At 38.8% G+C, this 17,337-nt stretch overlaps 1 protein-coding gene across 2 annotated transcripts in view; it reads right to left on the minus strand.

Annotated features, from left to right (window-relative positions):
- Positions 1-16,624, minus strand: part of HSPA4L (heat shock protein family A (Hsp70) member 4 like) — a 61,589-nt gene extending 44,965 nt beyond the window's left edge. Inside the window, exons 1-4 of one of the 2 annotated variants that reach the window (XM_058292591.2) lie at positions 16,178-16,624; positions 14,754-14,951; positions 1,890-1,947; positions 582-722 (exon numbers count right to left, since the gene is read on the minus strand). In XM_058292591.2, the coding sequence (XP_058148574.1) occupies positions 582-722; positions 1,890-1,947; positions 14,754-14,951; positions 16,178-16,536 (756 nt within the window). In that variant the 5' untranslated portion in view covers positions 16,537-16,624. Of the gene's footprint in view, positions 1-581; positions 723-1,889; positions 1,948-6,150; positions 6,215-14,753; positions 15,267-16,177 lie in introns of those variants that run through there. The other variant, XM_058292665.2, reaches the window with a different exon arrangement.
- Between the last annotated feature and the right edge of the window lie 713 nt (positions 16,625-17,337).

Below are 17,337 nucleotides of genomic sequence, written 5' to 3' on the forward strand. Positions count from 1 at the left end.
CTTCTTGCAGGGTCTCATATAAACTGAGAACATAGACACAGAAAAAGGAAGCCATCACTTTTGATCCTGCCATGTGAGAGAACACTCAAGAACCGCTAACAGCCAAAGCAGAAGCACAAAGACCCTAAGAGGCTGCGCCATGAAGCAGCTCAAGGGTGAAGAGACAAGCCACATGCCTGATCACCTACAGCTGAGCCTAGGAAGAAAGTTGAGCAGTTGAGATTGAGAGAGAAGACCTGGAAAAAGGTAAGTCATGTGTCTTAATCACCCACAGTTGAGCTCCAGGGGATACTGTGCCTTGAGGGGAAGGTAGGAACCTAGGTAGAGATCCTGTTGCTCCATGTGGCAGGATGCCAGGATCACCAGTAGCTGATTTTGGTGAGAAAGCATCTCTGATCATGCCTTGATCTGGACAGTTCACAACCTTGGAGCTTTAAGCTTTTACTCTAATAAATTTCCTATTAAAAGTCAACCCCATTTCTGGTACTTTATTGGCAGCCTTTGGCAAATGAATACAATTACCATATTTAGTTTCTTGATTTGAAGATGATATTTTTGTACCCTGCAAACATAAAGCTTACCTTAACTCCTGCACTTCCATTAGGCATCTTCTGCAGCTCATAAGGAAGTCTTACTCTTTCAGTTTGCACAATAGGATCATCAAATGATCGCCCATGAAGCTTTTTGAAGCCATGAATTGTATTTCTTACATTTGTGACAATCTGTTGGCAAGAAGTACTTAATTACTTAATGAATGAAAAATACTAGTATTCTAATACCTGCAAACTGCTAAGTTCCCTTTTTCTACACATCCAAGTTCAGATTTATACATAACCATTCATTTTTCTTGTTTCTAATGAAAATAGAAAAATTATACAACAATGTCTGCAACTAAACTATTACCTGGTTTCTAACAAAAATTTCTCTCCTAGGGGATACTATAATCAAAATTAATGTCTTAAAAAAAAGAAAAACCAAAAATTTTTCAAATACAATGGGAATCTACCTACAACTAATTTATTTGGTTTTCCTCAACACTTTTGTTCTAGTAAATTGTTAACTTTGGTTTCTTTTATTTGTAAATGGCTTGTATTATCATAAAGTAATTTGTCCTTTAACTATAATACAGAGTTCAAATTATAATACTACTGAGATACAATTACTTTTCCCTCAGTGACCTTTAAAGCCAAGTAGATCTTGATCTTCAATTATGAGATGAAAACCATAGGGATGCCAAATAACCATGTTAGTTTCTTTTGCTCTTTTGGAAAAATAACTTTAGTTTCATTCTTCAGAGACTGTGATATCTATGATACACTTAGAAGATGAGACAAAATATGAAATATAAACAAATGAATGGGAGGGCTTAAACCAGCATTTAGTTATACACAACATGAAAGTGGAAGAGAAGATAAATACGAGCACGTGCACACATACACATATATATCAAGTATAAAAGATAAAAATCATAAACAAAAAGTTCAGGATAAATGAGTCAATTATACCCACACAAAAAAAAACCCCATGACCAAAAAAAAGCCCCATTAAACAAAGTAAATTCATATTAAAAACTATATTATAATGAAGGAAAGAAAAACTGAGGAAACTAAAATAAAAGAAATAACTGGTAAGGATAAGGACTTTTGGTTCAAGGAAAATCAACTTATAGCGACCCTAAATTCACAACTAGAAAATTTTATAAAATTTAAGAACTAATTTTATATCTCAAAGCAAAATGAGTCTAATAAAATACAAAGGTCTTGGGATCTATCATATTTCCCTCATTCTCTTTTGCTCACTTTCAACTACATAAAATAGGAGCTTAATTACCAGGGTTCAGTTAATTCTTCCTATAAAAGTCAAAACATCAACTTCAACAATTAATTTACCTGGCTTTTAGCTGCATTTCCAATGGCTCGAGTTCTGGTTCCCAAAGATATACAGGCCCTAAAGAGGAGAAAAGTGAAAAATTTATTTCTATGGTATTTTTGTACTTAAGTGCTATAATTTTGCTTCTCCATGTACAAAAATGAATTTAAAAGGTTTAATAAAATCATGCAATATACTATTCTAAATGTAGATTACTGCTGGGAAGCAGATTTGGAGGTCCAGGGTTCAAACTCCGTGCCTCCTTGACCCGTGTGGAGCTGGCCCATGTGCAGTGCTGATGCGTGCAAGGAGTGCCCTGCCACGCAGGGGTGTCCCCCGTGTGTGTGTGGGGGGCCCATGCGCAAGGAGTATGCCCCGTAAGGAGAGCCGCCCAGTGTGAAAGAAAGTGCAGCCTGTCTAAGAATGGTGCTACCCACACGGAGAGCCAACACAACAAAATGACGCAACAAAAAGAAATACAGATTCCCGTGCCGCTGACAACAACAGAAGCGGACAAAGACGACGCAGCAAATAGACACAGAGAATAGACAACTGGGGTGGGGGAGGAGGGGAGGAGGGAAGAAATAAATAAATAAGTAAATAAATCTTAAAAAAAAAAGTACTCAACTGCTTGAGTCACCTCTGCTCCACAATAATATATTTAAAAAAAATTTTTTTTAGGAAGTACCAGGGATTGAACCTAGGACCTTGTATGTGGGAAGCAAGGGCTCAAACCACTGAGCTACCTCTGCTCCCAAAAATCTTTTTTTATGTCTACTGGCAACACTGTTGGTCTCCAAAATCATTTTTCAAATTCTCTTAGTCTATGACCTACTTAAAAAAAATATATTACGAAGGCTAGACTGCTTGTATTCAAATTCTGTCTTTGCTTTTTAACAACTTAGTAACCTTGTAAAAATTACATAACTATTATATGTCTCACTTTTCATCTGGTACTCTTCTAAATACATCCATATGGTTTGTACTCTCACTTCTTTTAGGTCTCTGCTCAGTGTCAGCTTATCAGAGAAGCTTTCCCTGACCATCCTATATAAACAACATGCCTGCCTTCCCCAACACATACCCTAAACCTAATTTTATTTTTCTCAATACTTTGTACTTTGTATCACCAGCTGACATAATTTATTTACTGATTATATCTCCATACCAGAGTGTGAACTCCACCAATGCAGGGAATATATGCCTACCTCCTAGATCTGTACTATTCAAATATGGTAGTCACTAGCCACATGCGGTTAGTAAAATTTAAATTATAAATTCAGTTCCTCAGCAGCAATAGCCACATTTCAAGTAAGCAACAGCCACATTTGCCTGGTAGATAGTACAGAACATTTCTAACTTCCTGGGGAGCTTAGATCATTGTCTGGTATATAGCAAAGGTACATATTAAATATTTGCTAAATGCATAAGTAAATGAATAAATGGAACGATGGCTCCAAAAGGTAATGCTTCTTTGGAGATTATGAAGAATAAAACTTCGAAAGTTTCATAGGACAGCTTGACAAATAGCAGTGGTGTCAGGTTATAGAGATCTCAAATGGTAAATTGCAAATTTGAAATTTATTTAGTACATAATGGGAATTCATTAAGGTTTTTGAATAAAAGAACTTAATGTTGATATATAATACAAACTGAAGAGGAAAGATCCCAGATCAGTGATTTTCAAGTGCTGAGCAATTCATTATTATGTTGAGAGCCAATAGATTTTCAGGGAAGAAAAGCAGTTAGAAAGTTCACTTAGTGAATTTAAGGAATGTTTGTTGAGTAACTACTACATACCTGGTACTATTAGTTGCTAGAGATACAAGAGGGAGGGAAAAAAGATAGACAAAGTTTTGGCTTTCTTGGAACTTACTGTTATAAATTCATACAAATGAGTAAAATAGAGGGGTACATTGTGCTCTAAGAGTAGGTAATAGCAGGAACTGACCTAAAGGAGAACTGTCAGGAAAGACTTATCTGAGGAAGTGATGAGATTTGAAGGGAGACTAAATAATGATGGCATGGGAGGAAGAACTGGTGAAGATAATTTAGATTACAGTGTGAACTTATGGGAGGAGAGCAAGAAGTTGTCAGTAATTTTTATCATGGTGATGGCAGCAGAGACAGAGAAAAGGGGAAGGAATTAAGAGACATGTACGAGGTAAAATTAAAGACTAGAATCTTTCTAACGGACTAAATCTGCTATTTCCAATCTGGTAGCCACTAGCCACCAGACACAGGTGGCTATTGAGCATGTGAAACGTGGATAGTCTAAATTAAGATGTGCTATAAATGTAAAATATACCAAGGGTTTTGAAAATTTAATATTTAAAAAAATAAAATATATCTCTTCGTGATTACATGAAGGGATAAGATTTTGGATATATTGAGTTAAAGTAAATATATTATTGGACAGCACTGTACTAGATAGAAGGAAGAGGCAGGAGTTAAGAATAATGTCTACGTTTTCAGTTTGCATAGGAATGTACATGGTGGCCTTTCACCGAGACAATAAAAACAATGGAAGAGGGGACAAGTTTGGGGTGGGATAATCACATGTTGGACATGTTAAGTTTGAGGTGTATTTGAGATATCCAAGCATATATATCTAGAAATGAAACGTTAAAAGTGATGGGCATGGGAAGTGGATGTGGCTCAAATGATTGAGCTCTGGCCTACCACATGGGAGGGTCTGGGTTCCATTTCTGGTGCCTCATAAAGAAGTTGAACAAGACAGTGAGCTGATGCGACAGGCTGGTGCAGCGAGCTGATGCAATGAGATGATGCAACATGAGATACAAGGAGGCAAACATAATGAGGGACCTAACAAGCAGAAGTGGAGGTGGCTCAAGTGATTAGGCACCTCTCTCCCAACATGGGTCCCAGGTTTGGTTCTTGGTGGCTCCTAAAAAAAAAAAAAATACCAGCACACAACACACAGCAAATGCAATGAGGGGTGGGGAAAAAATCAATAAATAAAATATTTTTTAAAAAGTGATGGGCATAGGAAGAAGATATGACTCAAAGAGTTGGGTGCCCACCTCCCACATAGTAGGTCCCAGGTTTGGTTCCTGGTGCCTCCTAAAGAATACTAGCTGACACAGTGAGCAGGGAACAGATGTGGCTCAAGCAGTTGGGCACCCACCTCTCACACAGGAGGTCCTGGGTCTGGTTCCCAGTGCCCCCTAAAGAAGACGAGCAGACACCAGGAACAGATACCACAAGTAGACACTTTGAGCAGGTAATGAGGAGACAGATGAAGGAACCATCTCAGTGTGTGAGTGTGAGGGGGTGATGGACATATGCAGGAAAGAATAGAAGTTACCATTCTTTAACTGTTAAGTGAAAAATAGGAAAATAAGGATATAGTAAGAATCAGTGGCTCAGATGACAGCTTTGAATCTGTCTTGTCTTGCAAATAACTCTTTGATTTTTATTCTCTGACAGAATAAAAATTTGCATACCCAGTATAGTAATCTGTGTGGGTGATTGCCATTTTATCCTAAAACTTATCTATCAGAGAAAATATGGTAGCCTGCTTATAATCCCTGCTCACAGCCCCAATTACTTGCATACATTTCCCAATACTTTAAAATTTTCAGTACTAGGCTACCATCACTTGAGTACACAGAAAATCTTATTCTTAGGTTGATTCCAAGAGATTGACTTGTTAGAACACTAGATTCAAATAAGATTCAAATTCAGAGCTATCACTTAATAAGTGCTAGGTTCTTTGAAATATGTTTCTTGCCTAAATCATTTCACAGAGAAAGCTAAACAGTTACTATTATGAGACTCTCTCTGAAGATAAAGTAGACAACTTTTAAAGACCAAAGAATTGTAATGCTGGTTGATATAAAGATAGTGGTTGCTAAGGGTTCAGAGGGGAGGGGGACGGAAGAACAAGTAAAACACACTAGGGCAGTGAAATTATTCTGTATGATATTGCAATGATGGATACATGACATTTTACATTTGTTAAAGCCTATAAAACTGCACAGCACAAATGTATAGCATAACGTAAACTATAGACGTTGGTCAGTAGCAGTGCTCAATACTGTTATATCAATGGTAACAAATGTACCACATTAATATAAGATGTTACTAATAGGAGGAACTGTGTGGGTATAGGTGTGTGGGGGGTTATGTGGAAATTTCCTATACTTTGGTATAATTTTTCTGTAAATCTAAAACTTCTTTAAAATAAAGTTTATTATAATTAAAAAATAATAATATTGGGGCTTGGAAATGTCAGTTTTAAATAAGCAGAAAACCCACCTCACAGAGTTAAAGGTCTCCAAACTCGTGTCTTCAATTTTCCAATTTTCTTTCAAAAAAGATTCTAGAAGACAATTACTAAATATAAAATACCTACCATAGATTTTCAGAAAAACAAAAATAAATATCTGTTTTTCCTTTAAAACTTTTTTGACCATACCAAGGGAAATACACATATTATAACATAATTTAGGCTGATATAAAACTTTTTACAAAAAAGAATATTCAGTATACTTTTTGTAGATTATCTAAACTACTATTTAGAAATGCCATTTATACCTCAAGAAAATTGATACAGTACAGCTTAAATCTATAATATCCAATCTGATGTTGATAGCCTAAGGGAAGATGTCAGATTCTCAAAAAATGCCTCAGAATTCTAACAAATATTCTACACAAGCAAAACTTCTGAATGTCTTCTGCCACTTCTAGTGGGAGAACATAAAAAAATCCAAATGACAGGATTTAACCTTAAGAAAGCTGTATTTTCCCTTAAAAGTGAAGGTTAATTTTTTTTCTCTAGTCCTTAGCTGCCAGCCTGATTAGCTGCAGAAAATACATATTGCCTGCTGAAAGTTTTCTTATCTAGGATGACAGCACTCTCTAACTTTGTTTGCTTTTCTCTTGTCAGTCTCCATTAAGAATCCAAAACCTCTTGATTTCACTACTTAAGCTTTAAAAAAGATGTAAGACATTGAAGAAGAAATGGAAGAGATTGCCTTGCCACTGTATACAAAAGGCAACACCTATTACAGTGATGAAAGGCAAAATGTCAAAAAAATTTTTTTTGTTATTTTTCATATTTTTAATACCTCAATTTATTTTTTACTTTATTTTAGTTTTTCTAAATTACTATATACTTTATTTCTAAATCTTTAAACCTATCATCACTATTTCAATTTCCTATTAATTGAATTTGGCAATATATTAGGCTTCATTTTTGAAGAAGTTTTAGATCACAGAGGGGTTCAACTAGGGCAGGGAAGGAGCACTGGTGTGGGATGTCATTGATGGGGGATGCTTGTGTGGGAGGGAGTTTTCCAGGGCATGCATATAGGGTATACAGGTATGTTCAGATGTTTGTTGGGTATTTACACAGTGGGTAGAGTTTCACATGACAACTGAGGGAGTGCTGAGTTACCATCCTAGACAGCTCTGTCGCATTCCCCAATGGAACAGCAACAATCCCCTGGAACAGAAACAATCCCCCAAGTGCAAGGGCAAAGACCAGTGAAGAAGGAGGGTCCAATGATGGGCCCTTGATACTGATGACTACTCTTATGAGTTGTGTGCCTAAAATTTCAACTTGGCCTAGAGCTGCAGGGTGCATACGAGTTACCTCCTAAGAGCCTCCATGTTGCTCAGATGTTGGCCACGCTCTAAGCCAAACTTATATTTCTTAATGTAACATTTTGTGTGATCGATGTATCTTTAAAAAAAAAAAAAGATAATAAATAAATTTGAAAAGATAGTACATTTTTTTCTTTGAGTTTTCCTTTGCCAGTTCTGAGAAGACCATAATTACTATCTATAATTTCTTTCACTATCACAGACTAAAGAGTAATAAATACAATAGCTAGATTAATGATGACATGAGAAGGTACTCAGGTTTAAATCAAGAGGTCAGGCCCTGACATTTCCAATTTGGCTCTGAATTAAATTTTCAGTTGCTGAGCAAATAGTTTTGACTATGGTTGCTAAGATATCCATAGAGTAAGATTTCTCAACCTTGGCACTACTGACATTTTGGGCTAGATAATTTTTTGTTAGGGGGAGGGCGATATGCATTGCAGGATTTTTATCATCTTCCCTTCCCTCTACCTACTAGATGCTAGTAGTATCACCCCTGTTTCTCCAGTTTTGACAACCAAAATTATCTTGTCATATTGTCAGATGTCCCTGAGAGGCAGGAAAAAAAAAAATCACCCCTGGTTAGGAATCACAACCCTAGAACATCATTTCCTCAATAGTGTTCTGTGAAATATAATTTCTAAGCAGTACTTCTGAAAAAAGGACCTCTGTGTCCAAACAATTTGGAGAACATATCTTTTTCTTAGAATGTTCCAATGTTTATAAAGAGAGCTGAGAAGTTTTGCAATGAACTATATAGTTATTATTGTTTCCCAAAGTTAACAATTTGGAAAAAGTTTCACTAGCCCTCAAAGGGGGTGATTATAGACTATTGCTATTTACTTTCTAGCTTGATGTTAGCAAATAAGACTTCTAGATTTAGTAATAATATAAAGCTTCTAATCTTTTACTATGGCAACAGATAAAGCACTCTAATGAATAAAAAAAGAATAAATGAAGTTCAGATCTTGAAGAAGTAGCAACACTATTTTACAGACATGGAAACTGAGGCTCAAAGAGATTAGATAAATTAAGATACCCAACTAGTAACTGGAAGAACTAGAATATGAATCTAAGTTTTCTGCATTTTATAGGTTATACTACCTTTTACAATTCATTCAGAAATCATATTTCTATATGATTTACTATTGATGGGGGATGTAGCAACTGTTTAAGTTCCTCTCTTATCAAGATAGTGCCTCCTAAAGGTAGGTATATTTTAAAAAAAACAATACCCCAAACCAAAAAAGGTCCTGTTATTTCTCTTTGCTTTAATGAGGAAGTCAACAGTGCCTCCTCAACCCTCCAGACTGAGCGGGGAGAGGGTAAGGAACGTTTCTTGATTGCTAAGCACTATTCAATCCTTTGTTTAAGGGTAAACAAGGTTGGCAGGATAGGGTCATCAGTAAACCTACTAAAACTCTAACATTCAAAAAATTTACTAAAATAAAATAGTAATCACATACTAAAGAGCCTATTGAGAGTGGGTGTGGCTCAAGCAGTTGAGCTCTTGCTTCCCACATGGGAGGTCCCAGGTTCAGTCCCCAGTGCCTCCTAAATAAAACAAAAACAAATAATAGGCAAACATATGAAAAAGACCAACTTAAGGTAGCCTATGAGATTCAGTGGTTGAGCACCAGTTTCCTACATACAAGGGGAAAAAAAAGAGAGATTATCAAATGGCATATTAGCCATCTTAAGCTCATAATAGATATTATATGTCATAATAGATATTACATAAATATAAATAATTTATATTTATCATTCCTTGTCTTCTAGAAACTTCAGGATTCTTCACTCACAGCAAGCCAATGCCTATAGATCCATTATGTTTTACTATAGATAGCATTCATATTAAAAGACTTTCTATAACCTTAGCTCTGGCCATGCCAAAGTGTGAGCTATCTCCCTTTCTCTCACCTTGGCTCCCTCAGTCTATTTTATTAAAAAAAAAAAAAAGTGTTCACTGAATTTATAAATAGCAAAATAATAATAATAGTTTAATAGTTTATCCATCAGGAAGAATGAGCCATTAAAAAAGGATAAGATAAATTAGAGCCATATGTACAAAGTTGAGACATCCACAACAGTTTAAAGTTTTTTTAGAAGGCACTGGGATTGAACTTACAACCTCATACATGTGAAACAGGCACTCACCCACTGAACTATACCCACTCCCCCACAATACATTTTGAGGTGTGTCCTGGCCTGAGTATTTGTAGACCCCAGAAAATTATTTTCCTAAACTAACCTATTTCTGTGAATGTGACCCTACTGTATGTGGGAACTTTTGATTAGATCACTTTTTATCAGACTGCTTCAGTTCAGGCTCTTGGTTGTATTGCAGGACTAGGATGGGTCTAATCCTTCTATTGCAGTCTTACATAAATGGAATACAGAGAAGGTATACCCCCATTTTACCCTGCCATTTGAGAGAAAACTCCAGCATCACCTATCGCTGCAGAAAGACATAGAAACCCAGAGAGACTAAGAGAGAGACTAGAGGATGGAATCAGTGGAGCAGCCTAAAGATGAAGAGATGAGGACTTGGGAAAGAACGAGCCATAAGCCTGACAGCCCACAGATGAGCTTGGGGAGAAAGTGAGTCTACAGGCGAAGGCAGAGTTTAGCCACCATTTTCCCTTGCCACATGGCAGAAATCCAGGATCTGCCTGTAGCAGACTTTTGGTGAGATAGCAGAGCACCTTGATTTGGACATTTTCACAGCTTCAGAATGGTAAGATTTAACCCTAATAAATTTCCATTATAAAAACCAATCCATTTTTGTTATTTTTGCATTGACAATCTTTAGCAAACTAAAACAAGGTGAAAATAGCAATTCTGCAAAATATGTACTGCTTAACTCCATTTTTGTTTAAAAAACAACAAAAAAACAACCATCTAAGTTATAAACGGGTACTCACATATTTATAAAACCAATGTACAACTTTAGGAAGTGGTTGGTGAAGGGACAAAGGGGGAAAGCTTACTACTTTGTGTAATTCTTCAGCATTACACAAATATTTTAAATCAAAGTTAACATAAACTCAAACCCACAAACAAAACTAGCTCATACAGTACAAAGAATATTTAACAAAATGTAAAATCCTACTCCTCCCCCAGACTGCATCACTATAAAAGTCCTCCTATCCAGCATGATTAATCTTTGGAGTTTGTCATTTTTTTATATAGTTATTTTTAATATCCCAAAATAAATGATTTCTACTTTCATGCATTAAGGAAAATACATTACATATTGGAAAAGTAGTGTATAAACAATATTTTTCCTTATTTTCAGACCATTCTACATTTATAAAGAAAAAGGAAAAAAGTAATGACAAAATCAGGGAACTAAATATTCAGACTGATAAGCAAAATTTTGATAATAAAGCCAACAGTACACTTGACAAAAATGTTTTGAATTATAGAAATGTTTCATTTAAAAAATCTTTTTCCTCATTGTAAAATATGTACTTAAAATTCTAAAGCATTGCAAAACTATATTAAAAGCACTGCCAATAATTCTCCCTCCAAGATATATCTAATAGTTTAAAGTCTTTCACACTGCTTTCCCCCATGTTTATATCAACAGATGTGAAAATATAAATTTTTTTCACAAAATAAGATTCTTTGCATGTTTCTAAAATAATGTAAAGCATATTAAAACAACATTTTAAAACATGACAATATTTCTTAGACAGTGGCCTAAAATAGGTAAGTTTATTGATGCAGAGGAAAGATAATTCTCTGTACGAGTGCCCAGCCTAGTTATTTGTCCCTTTGAACATACTATATTTCTATTAATCTAGCATACACATCTAATCCCTATGGCAATGGTAATGGAAAAATATTGAGATTCTGGGTGTCAAAGAAGTCTAAAACTGAATCCCATTTTATTACTTACTAGTTCTTAGTCAAGTTATTTAACTTTGCTTTAGGATTTTTATCAATAAAAGATAGCTACTATATTACAATACGAAGCAAAATTCTTGTGCCATAACAATCACTATTATCAACACAAGCAACAAGTTACAGTTGACCATATGGTTTAATTTGGTGTTGAATGAAGATTCTTGGCAGCAGTTTTCTCTACCCCTGCCTGAAACTAATCACCTTTATATAATTATATAATTAAACCTGTGATAGAAATTCCAATCACCACATCTATACTTGATTCAACAATACAAGCAAGGCTAAGGCCTTCAAAATCTGCACATTAAATAATTCTACTTCTAGGAATTTATTTGAAGGAACTAAGGATCAAAACTTTAGTTGCAAAGACAGCTATTTGTGGCATTATTTTTCAGAACAAAATATCATATAAAATGTAAATGTCCAATGGTAGTTGGATAAAAATAAGGTAATAATGACATAAAAACCAAAACTGATGGTTTAGAAAGATATTTTACATAGAAAGAAGTTATCTAAAAGACAAAGTTTAATTTATTCCCTTCCCCTTGAAAGCCATCTGGAAATTTTTTTTCTGGGTGAAGGAATTACGATTTTTATTTTCATCTTTTAATGTGCTTTATTTTCTACAATGAGCATGTATTATCTGTATAATAATTTTCTTTAAAAATAAAATGCTCAGAATTTTTTTTTCTTCTTGAACATAGGAATAAGAGAGGCTAGTGCAACCATCCCAACTGTACAGAAGGTGAATTTGAAGAATAAACAAATTAAATTACTTGCCCTTGGTTCCTTGCTTGTCACCCAAAATTTAATTCTCTTTTTCATTAAACTGTTATTCTTGGTTTCTACAAGGGACCTTCCTATGTGGACAAAATCAAGTAAGTTAAAGAAAGAAAAAAAAAATGTGAAAAAGTATGGATGAAGAAACCAACTAAATCAAACATTTCTACTTGTCCACAGGATCCCTTTGTAATGTATTTGGATCTTAGAAATACTACTGTCATATTACAATTCAGCACTGGAATATGTAAATATTTTTTTTGAAGAGCTAGTTTGTATCATGTGTTATTAAATACTGCGGTGATTACAAAAATTAAAGGTCCATTAATAGTTATACCTTTTACATGATAGGCACTCAGTAAATGTCAACAAATCTATGTCATGGGATCAGGACAGGTTATGTTTTCATTTAATTTTAACTTCCACAAAGTATATACACAGTGTAAGAACACAGGACTGCCATAAAGTAACACCAAAGGATATATTCTTGAGGTAGATAACAGAGCACCGCCTATGTACTTACTACTCAATCAATGGAGAAAAGAGCAGAGTTATGCATGCAATTTAAGTGTGAATATGATCTTTCCACCTCCAGAACTTTCTAGCTCAGATTAGACTCATTAAATCTAGAAATCAGTATTGGCTTTTTTACATATAAATCAGAAATATATCAAATTCCAACCATATAGAATTAGCCTAAGTGCCTAAGAACAGTAACAAAAAGCTTTCTAGAAGACTCAAATAAGTAGACTAATTTTTGAGAAATTCTCTCTGTAAGTCTGACAAGATAGAGTCACCAACTCACTATTAAGAAGGATTTGAGCCTGGAAATGCACTTTCTTACAGTTCTGATTTCTGATCACTAAGGATAAGGTTTTAAGGATTAGGGGTTTGTCTACCCCACCTCTCACTTCTTCTCCATATGTTATGTCCCTGAAGTCGAAGCCTGCCCCCAGAAACCTCCATTTTTCTCAAAGAAAAGTATGGAATTTTGGGATCCTTCTCTGGCAGAAGCCTGAATTTACTTTGGCTTAACTGTGCTCTTTTTAAAAAAAAAACCAATAACTCATACATATGAATTCATAAATAGTTCACAATTATTGCTTCAGCCTCTCACTGTGCATAAAACTCTGAAAGGTAGGCAAAAAGAAGAGTTTTAACAGTACTATGGGAATTAGCTGACCTATGCCCATATTTGAGGGTATAAACAACCTGAAATTCTACAGAGAAAATAAAATACATACATCTAGAAAAGAAACACAAGGCATATATCTAAACCTTCCAGAAAGTTCTGTGAAAGAAACGAAAGCAGATTGCTTCAAATAAGTAATTTTCTCCTTAGCACCCCCTTGCAAATTTTAAAATAGAATCCCATCCCAGAATTTAAATTATCAGTAGAACTGCAGTATTTTAGACTTTTAAAGGCTTATCTTAATACTGATTCTGGTTAAGATCAGTCTAACTTAAATGTAAATATCATATTTTGGGTTATTCCAAAGGGTAAAATTAATTTTTAATTACCTTTCCACAGAATGTAAAGTAATACATGAAACAGCTGTTTTCCTAACAAAATTATTGGTAACAGGATCTACAATGAGAGCTAGGTTTTCATATTCGTCTTAAGTATATTCTTTGCCAACAAACATCCCACAGCAAAGAAAACAGAACATGTAGAAACATGTTTCCATGACACAATGCCACCTCTTCTAAGTCTTTGATCAGGTGTTCATAACAGACCCATCTCCTAACATGTTTATAGAAGGCAGTCACCTCCGACTCTCCAATATTTCATTCTGTAAAAATACACTTTTGGTAGGACCTAATCCCACCACATCCCTTTAACTGGTGTACAATACCAATACAGGAGACCAAAGACTACCATCCTTGATTGTCGACCTACTGAAGAAAAAGGTAGCATTAGTCTACGCCCCTGGAAACCCACCTGATTGTCTCGAATTCTCAAGGACACTGGAGGAAAAGCCCAAACACCTATCTCCCACCCCCACCCCAATGGATTTCCGGGTCAGATGAACCTGTAATTCGTCTTCCAAAGTGTCTAACTCTACGCTTTCACGTTTCCTTTTTTTGGAGACGGAATTGTCACCCAGACAGATGGGGAAGAGGGGAAGGGCAGAATGAATGAACTCTGCTTAGCTAGCAGGGGATGCCAGCCCGCGGCCGACAATTCGCCTCCCGCCCGCCAGCCGCAATCCGAGCGCTTTCCTCAGTGGTCAGGACCCCACGGCCGTCCCACACCAACCCCTTTCCCGCACCCCGAGACAAGAGCGGGGGGAGGACAGGGGCTTGCGGGAACAGAAAGGAGTGATGCCCCAACGACTCAAAGTCCCTTGACCTTGAAGGAAAAGCAGCTTTGCGAGGCGAGGAAGTCCGACTCGCACCCAGGCCAGGCAACCAGCGGTCCCTGGAGACTGCAGCTGAGGGGCTGCACTTGTCGTCTCAGGGTTCGGCGCGCATCGGGGGGAACCAGCAGGCTGAACAAACGGAAGGGTCAGAAGAAAACGTCTCTCAGGATCGGGGTTACGACCAGAAGAGGCACTTACGGGGTACACCTGTCGCTGTACTCATTGGCGATGGTCTCGATGCCGCCACTCCTCGCTACAGCAACGTAGCAGTTGAGAAAGCCGAGGTCAATGCCAACCACAGACATCCCGCCGCCTAAAGGTCGGGGAGCTGGTGCTGAAGACTCGCGTGCGGGGACCGCTTCCTCTTCTGATCTGTCGCTGCTGGGACTGCGATTCCTGCGGGAAGCAAAGAAGGGATGACTCAAAGTCGCTACGCAGAAAATCTAGGGCAGGGCGTCGCGGCACCCGGGAGGGAGTAGAGGCCTCCGGTGCCGCAGCCTCCGCTTGGTCCCCCTGCCTCGATCTCTCTCCCACTGCGGTTCGGCGGCCTCCAACCGGCAGTTACTGCGATCTGCGCCTGCGCGCTCGGCTGCCGGGGAGGCGCGCGACCCGAAGCTCCCAGCCCCAAGCTGCTCCCGGCCCTGGTTTCGGCCGCTTCCGTCAGCGCTCGGGCAACGGCTGCCTAAGCAGCCGCGGGTTCGAGAAAGATCTGGAAAATGGAGGCAGCTCGACCGGCCGGGGCGGGTATGGGAGGGAGAGGAGGCACGGGAAGGAGAGGTGGCTCGCTCGCCCTCTCGCGGCAGCTGCGTGCACTGTCTTTGGGCTAGGTGAGCAGCAGCCGTCTGGCCCGGCGGGTTTGCTAACGTGTTTTGAAGCACCCTTTTCTTTTTTTTTTTCTTTGTTGGCAACCAGTGGCGAGCCTATTTCTTGGAACACGGCACCGCCGAGCGGGCCCAAAGACATGCGGGCTGGCAGGCAGGTGCTGGCCCGGCGCCGCCTCCTCGCCTCTTCCCCTCCGAGGGGCCCGCCCGCAGCCGCGCCCCCACCCACCCGCGGCCTCGCCGCCCCGAGGGGCCCATGTGCCCCGGGCGGGCGCGCCCCGAGTGTGTGCGCGCGGCCCCGCCGCGCCCCGCTCTGTGAGGTGGCGCCCATTGTGCCGCGCCGCGCCGCGCCGCGGCGGCCTCGCCTCGCTCAAGGGCCGTCGCCGCTCCCGGGGAAAAGGAGGCCGCGTCGCTTCACAGGCCGCCCGTGTGGAGGCCGGCGGAACGAATTTTAGGTGTTTTGTTCTTTCCTACCAGGGCTTGAAATATCAAAAGCCGAACTTCTGTCAAGAACGAAGCGCACACTGACAACTTTTCCTCCATGTATCTTCTTTTACACCATTCTAAAAGATACGGTCTCCTCTGCTAACCCTTATCTCTGAAAACCAGTTTTACAGGAAAGCGACTTTAAGTCTGTGTGTCGCCAGGACACTGGCCACGCAGGTGCCTCCGCCTCCAGCCACTGCCCTTTGGTGGGCAGAAAAGGAGCCTGGTGTGGTCGAGCCCGTCTTAGCCCTGCCTTTGACCAACACTCTGTTGCCTGTCCGTCTGTAATTTAAGCAAGTTATATTTCACACTTACGAAGTTTCGCTCTCCTGCTCCTTCTTGCCCAAATCTTCGTGTGTTTCCTGTTCCATCTTGTTCAATTTGTGTGTTTCCTGTTCCTTGTCCAATTCTTCTTGGGTTTTCTGTTCCATATTTGTTGTCTTGAGAAGAGACGGGGCTCTTTTACCAGATTCTTTAGTGGTTTCGTCTTCAGAGTTCCACTTCTTAATAGAGTTTAGACTTTTTACTACGATCAGTGCGACAACAGCACCAGCAGCTAGTGTGGCTATAGCTCCTGCTGCTGTTCCTATGAGGAACATGAAATCCATTTTCAAGGGCAAAACTGACGGAAAAGAATGGATGATATTGAATGTCAGACTCGAATCTTTCCGCATTAGCGACTCATGCCTCTCTTCTCCTGTGCTGTCGTTTCAGGAGCACGCAGGACTCCTGGTCTCTCCTGGTCGAGACCATCTACTCACACGCCATCGTCCTTCTCAGCTGCAGACCTCGGCCTCCCAGCAGGCAGTGCGCCAGCAGAGCTGGGATTGGGTGCTGAGCCCCATTAGAACCCCGCGCCCCCGTCTGGGCCCCCGTTTGGGCCCCTCGTAATGCTGGGCAGTCAGTGGTTTCTACCTGCTCTCTTCAGTTGCCTCATCAGCCAGCATTCTTTTATGCCCACCACCATCTAGAATTACTCCAGAATCCCCTGAAACTCTCCTAGGATCGTTTATCTTTCTGGCTTCGTTTACCCATGCTTTCTGTGTCTGTAATGATTTTTTTTTTAACAAACCACTTAAAATATCAAAGAGAAACAGCTGATTCAGGAGTAAGGCATTATGATCAGATTTCTTACCATTTGGGAGGAAGTGATAGTACCTAGTGGTTAAAAGCATAGCAGGTTTTCCCCGTTCACACACTTGGGGTACAACCCCAAGTGTGTGATCATTCACAAGTTATTAGCTCTCAAAACCCCAGGTTCAATTGTATATTTGAATTACTGTGATCTAAGGCTCTTGTGAAGAGAAGCTCAATAATTAGGGAAAAAAGAAAAGAAAAAATTAGGTTGTAGAATTTTTCCAAATCAATATGTATTCTATATCTAACCTTTAAACTCATCACTATATTCCATTTTACTATTAAGGGAACCTGACATTATATTGGGCTTCACTTTTCAGGAAGTTTTGGATCACAGA

This window comes from Dasypus novemcinctus, chromosome 1 (assembly GCF_030445035.2).
Source record: "Dasypus novemcinctus isolate mDasNov1 chromosome 1, mDasNov1.1.hap2, whole genome shotgun sequence".
Lineage (NCBI taxonomy): Eukaryota > Metazoa > Chordata > Mammalia > Cingulata > Dasypodidae > Dasypus > Dasypus novemcinctus.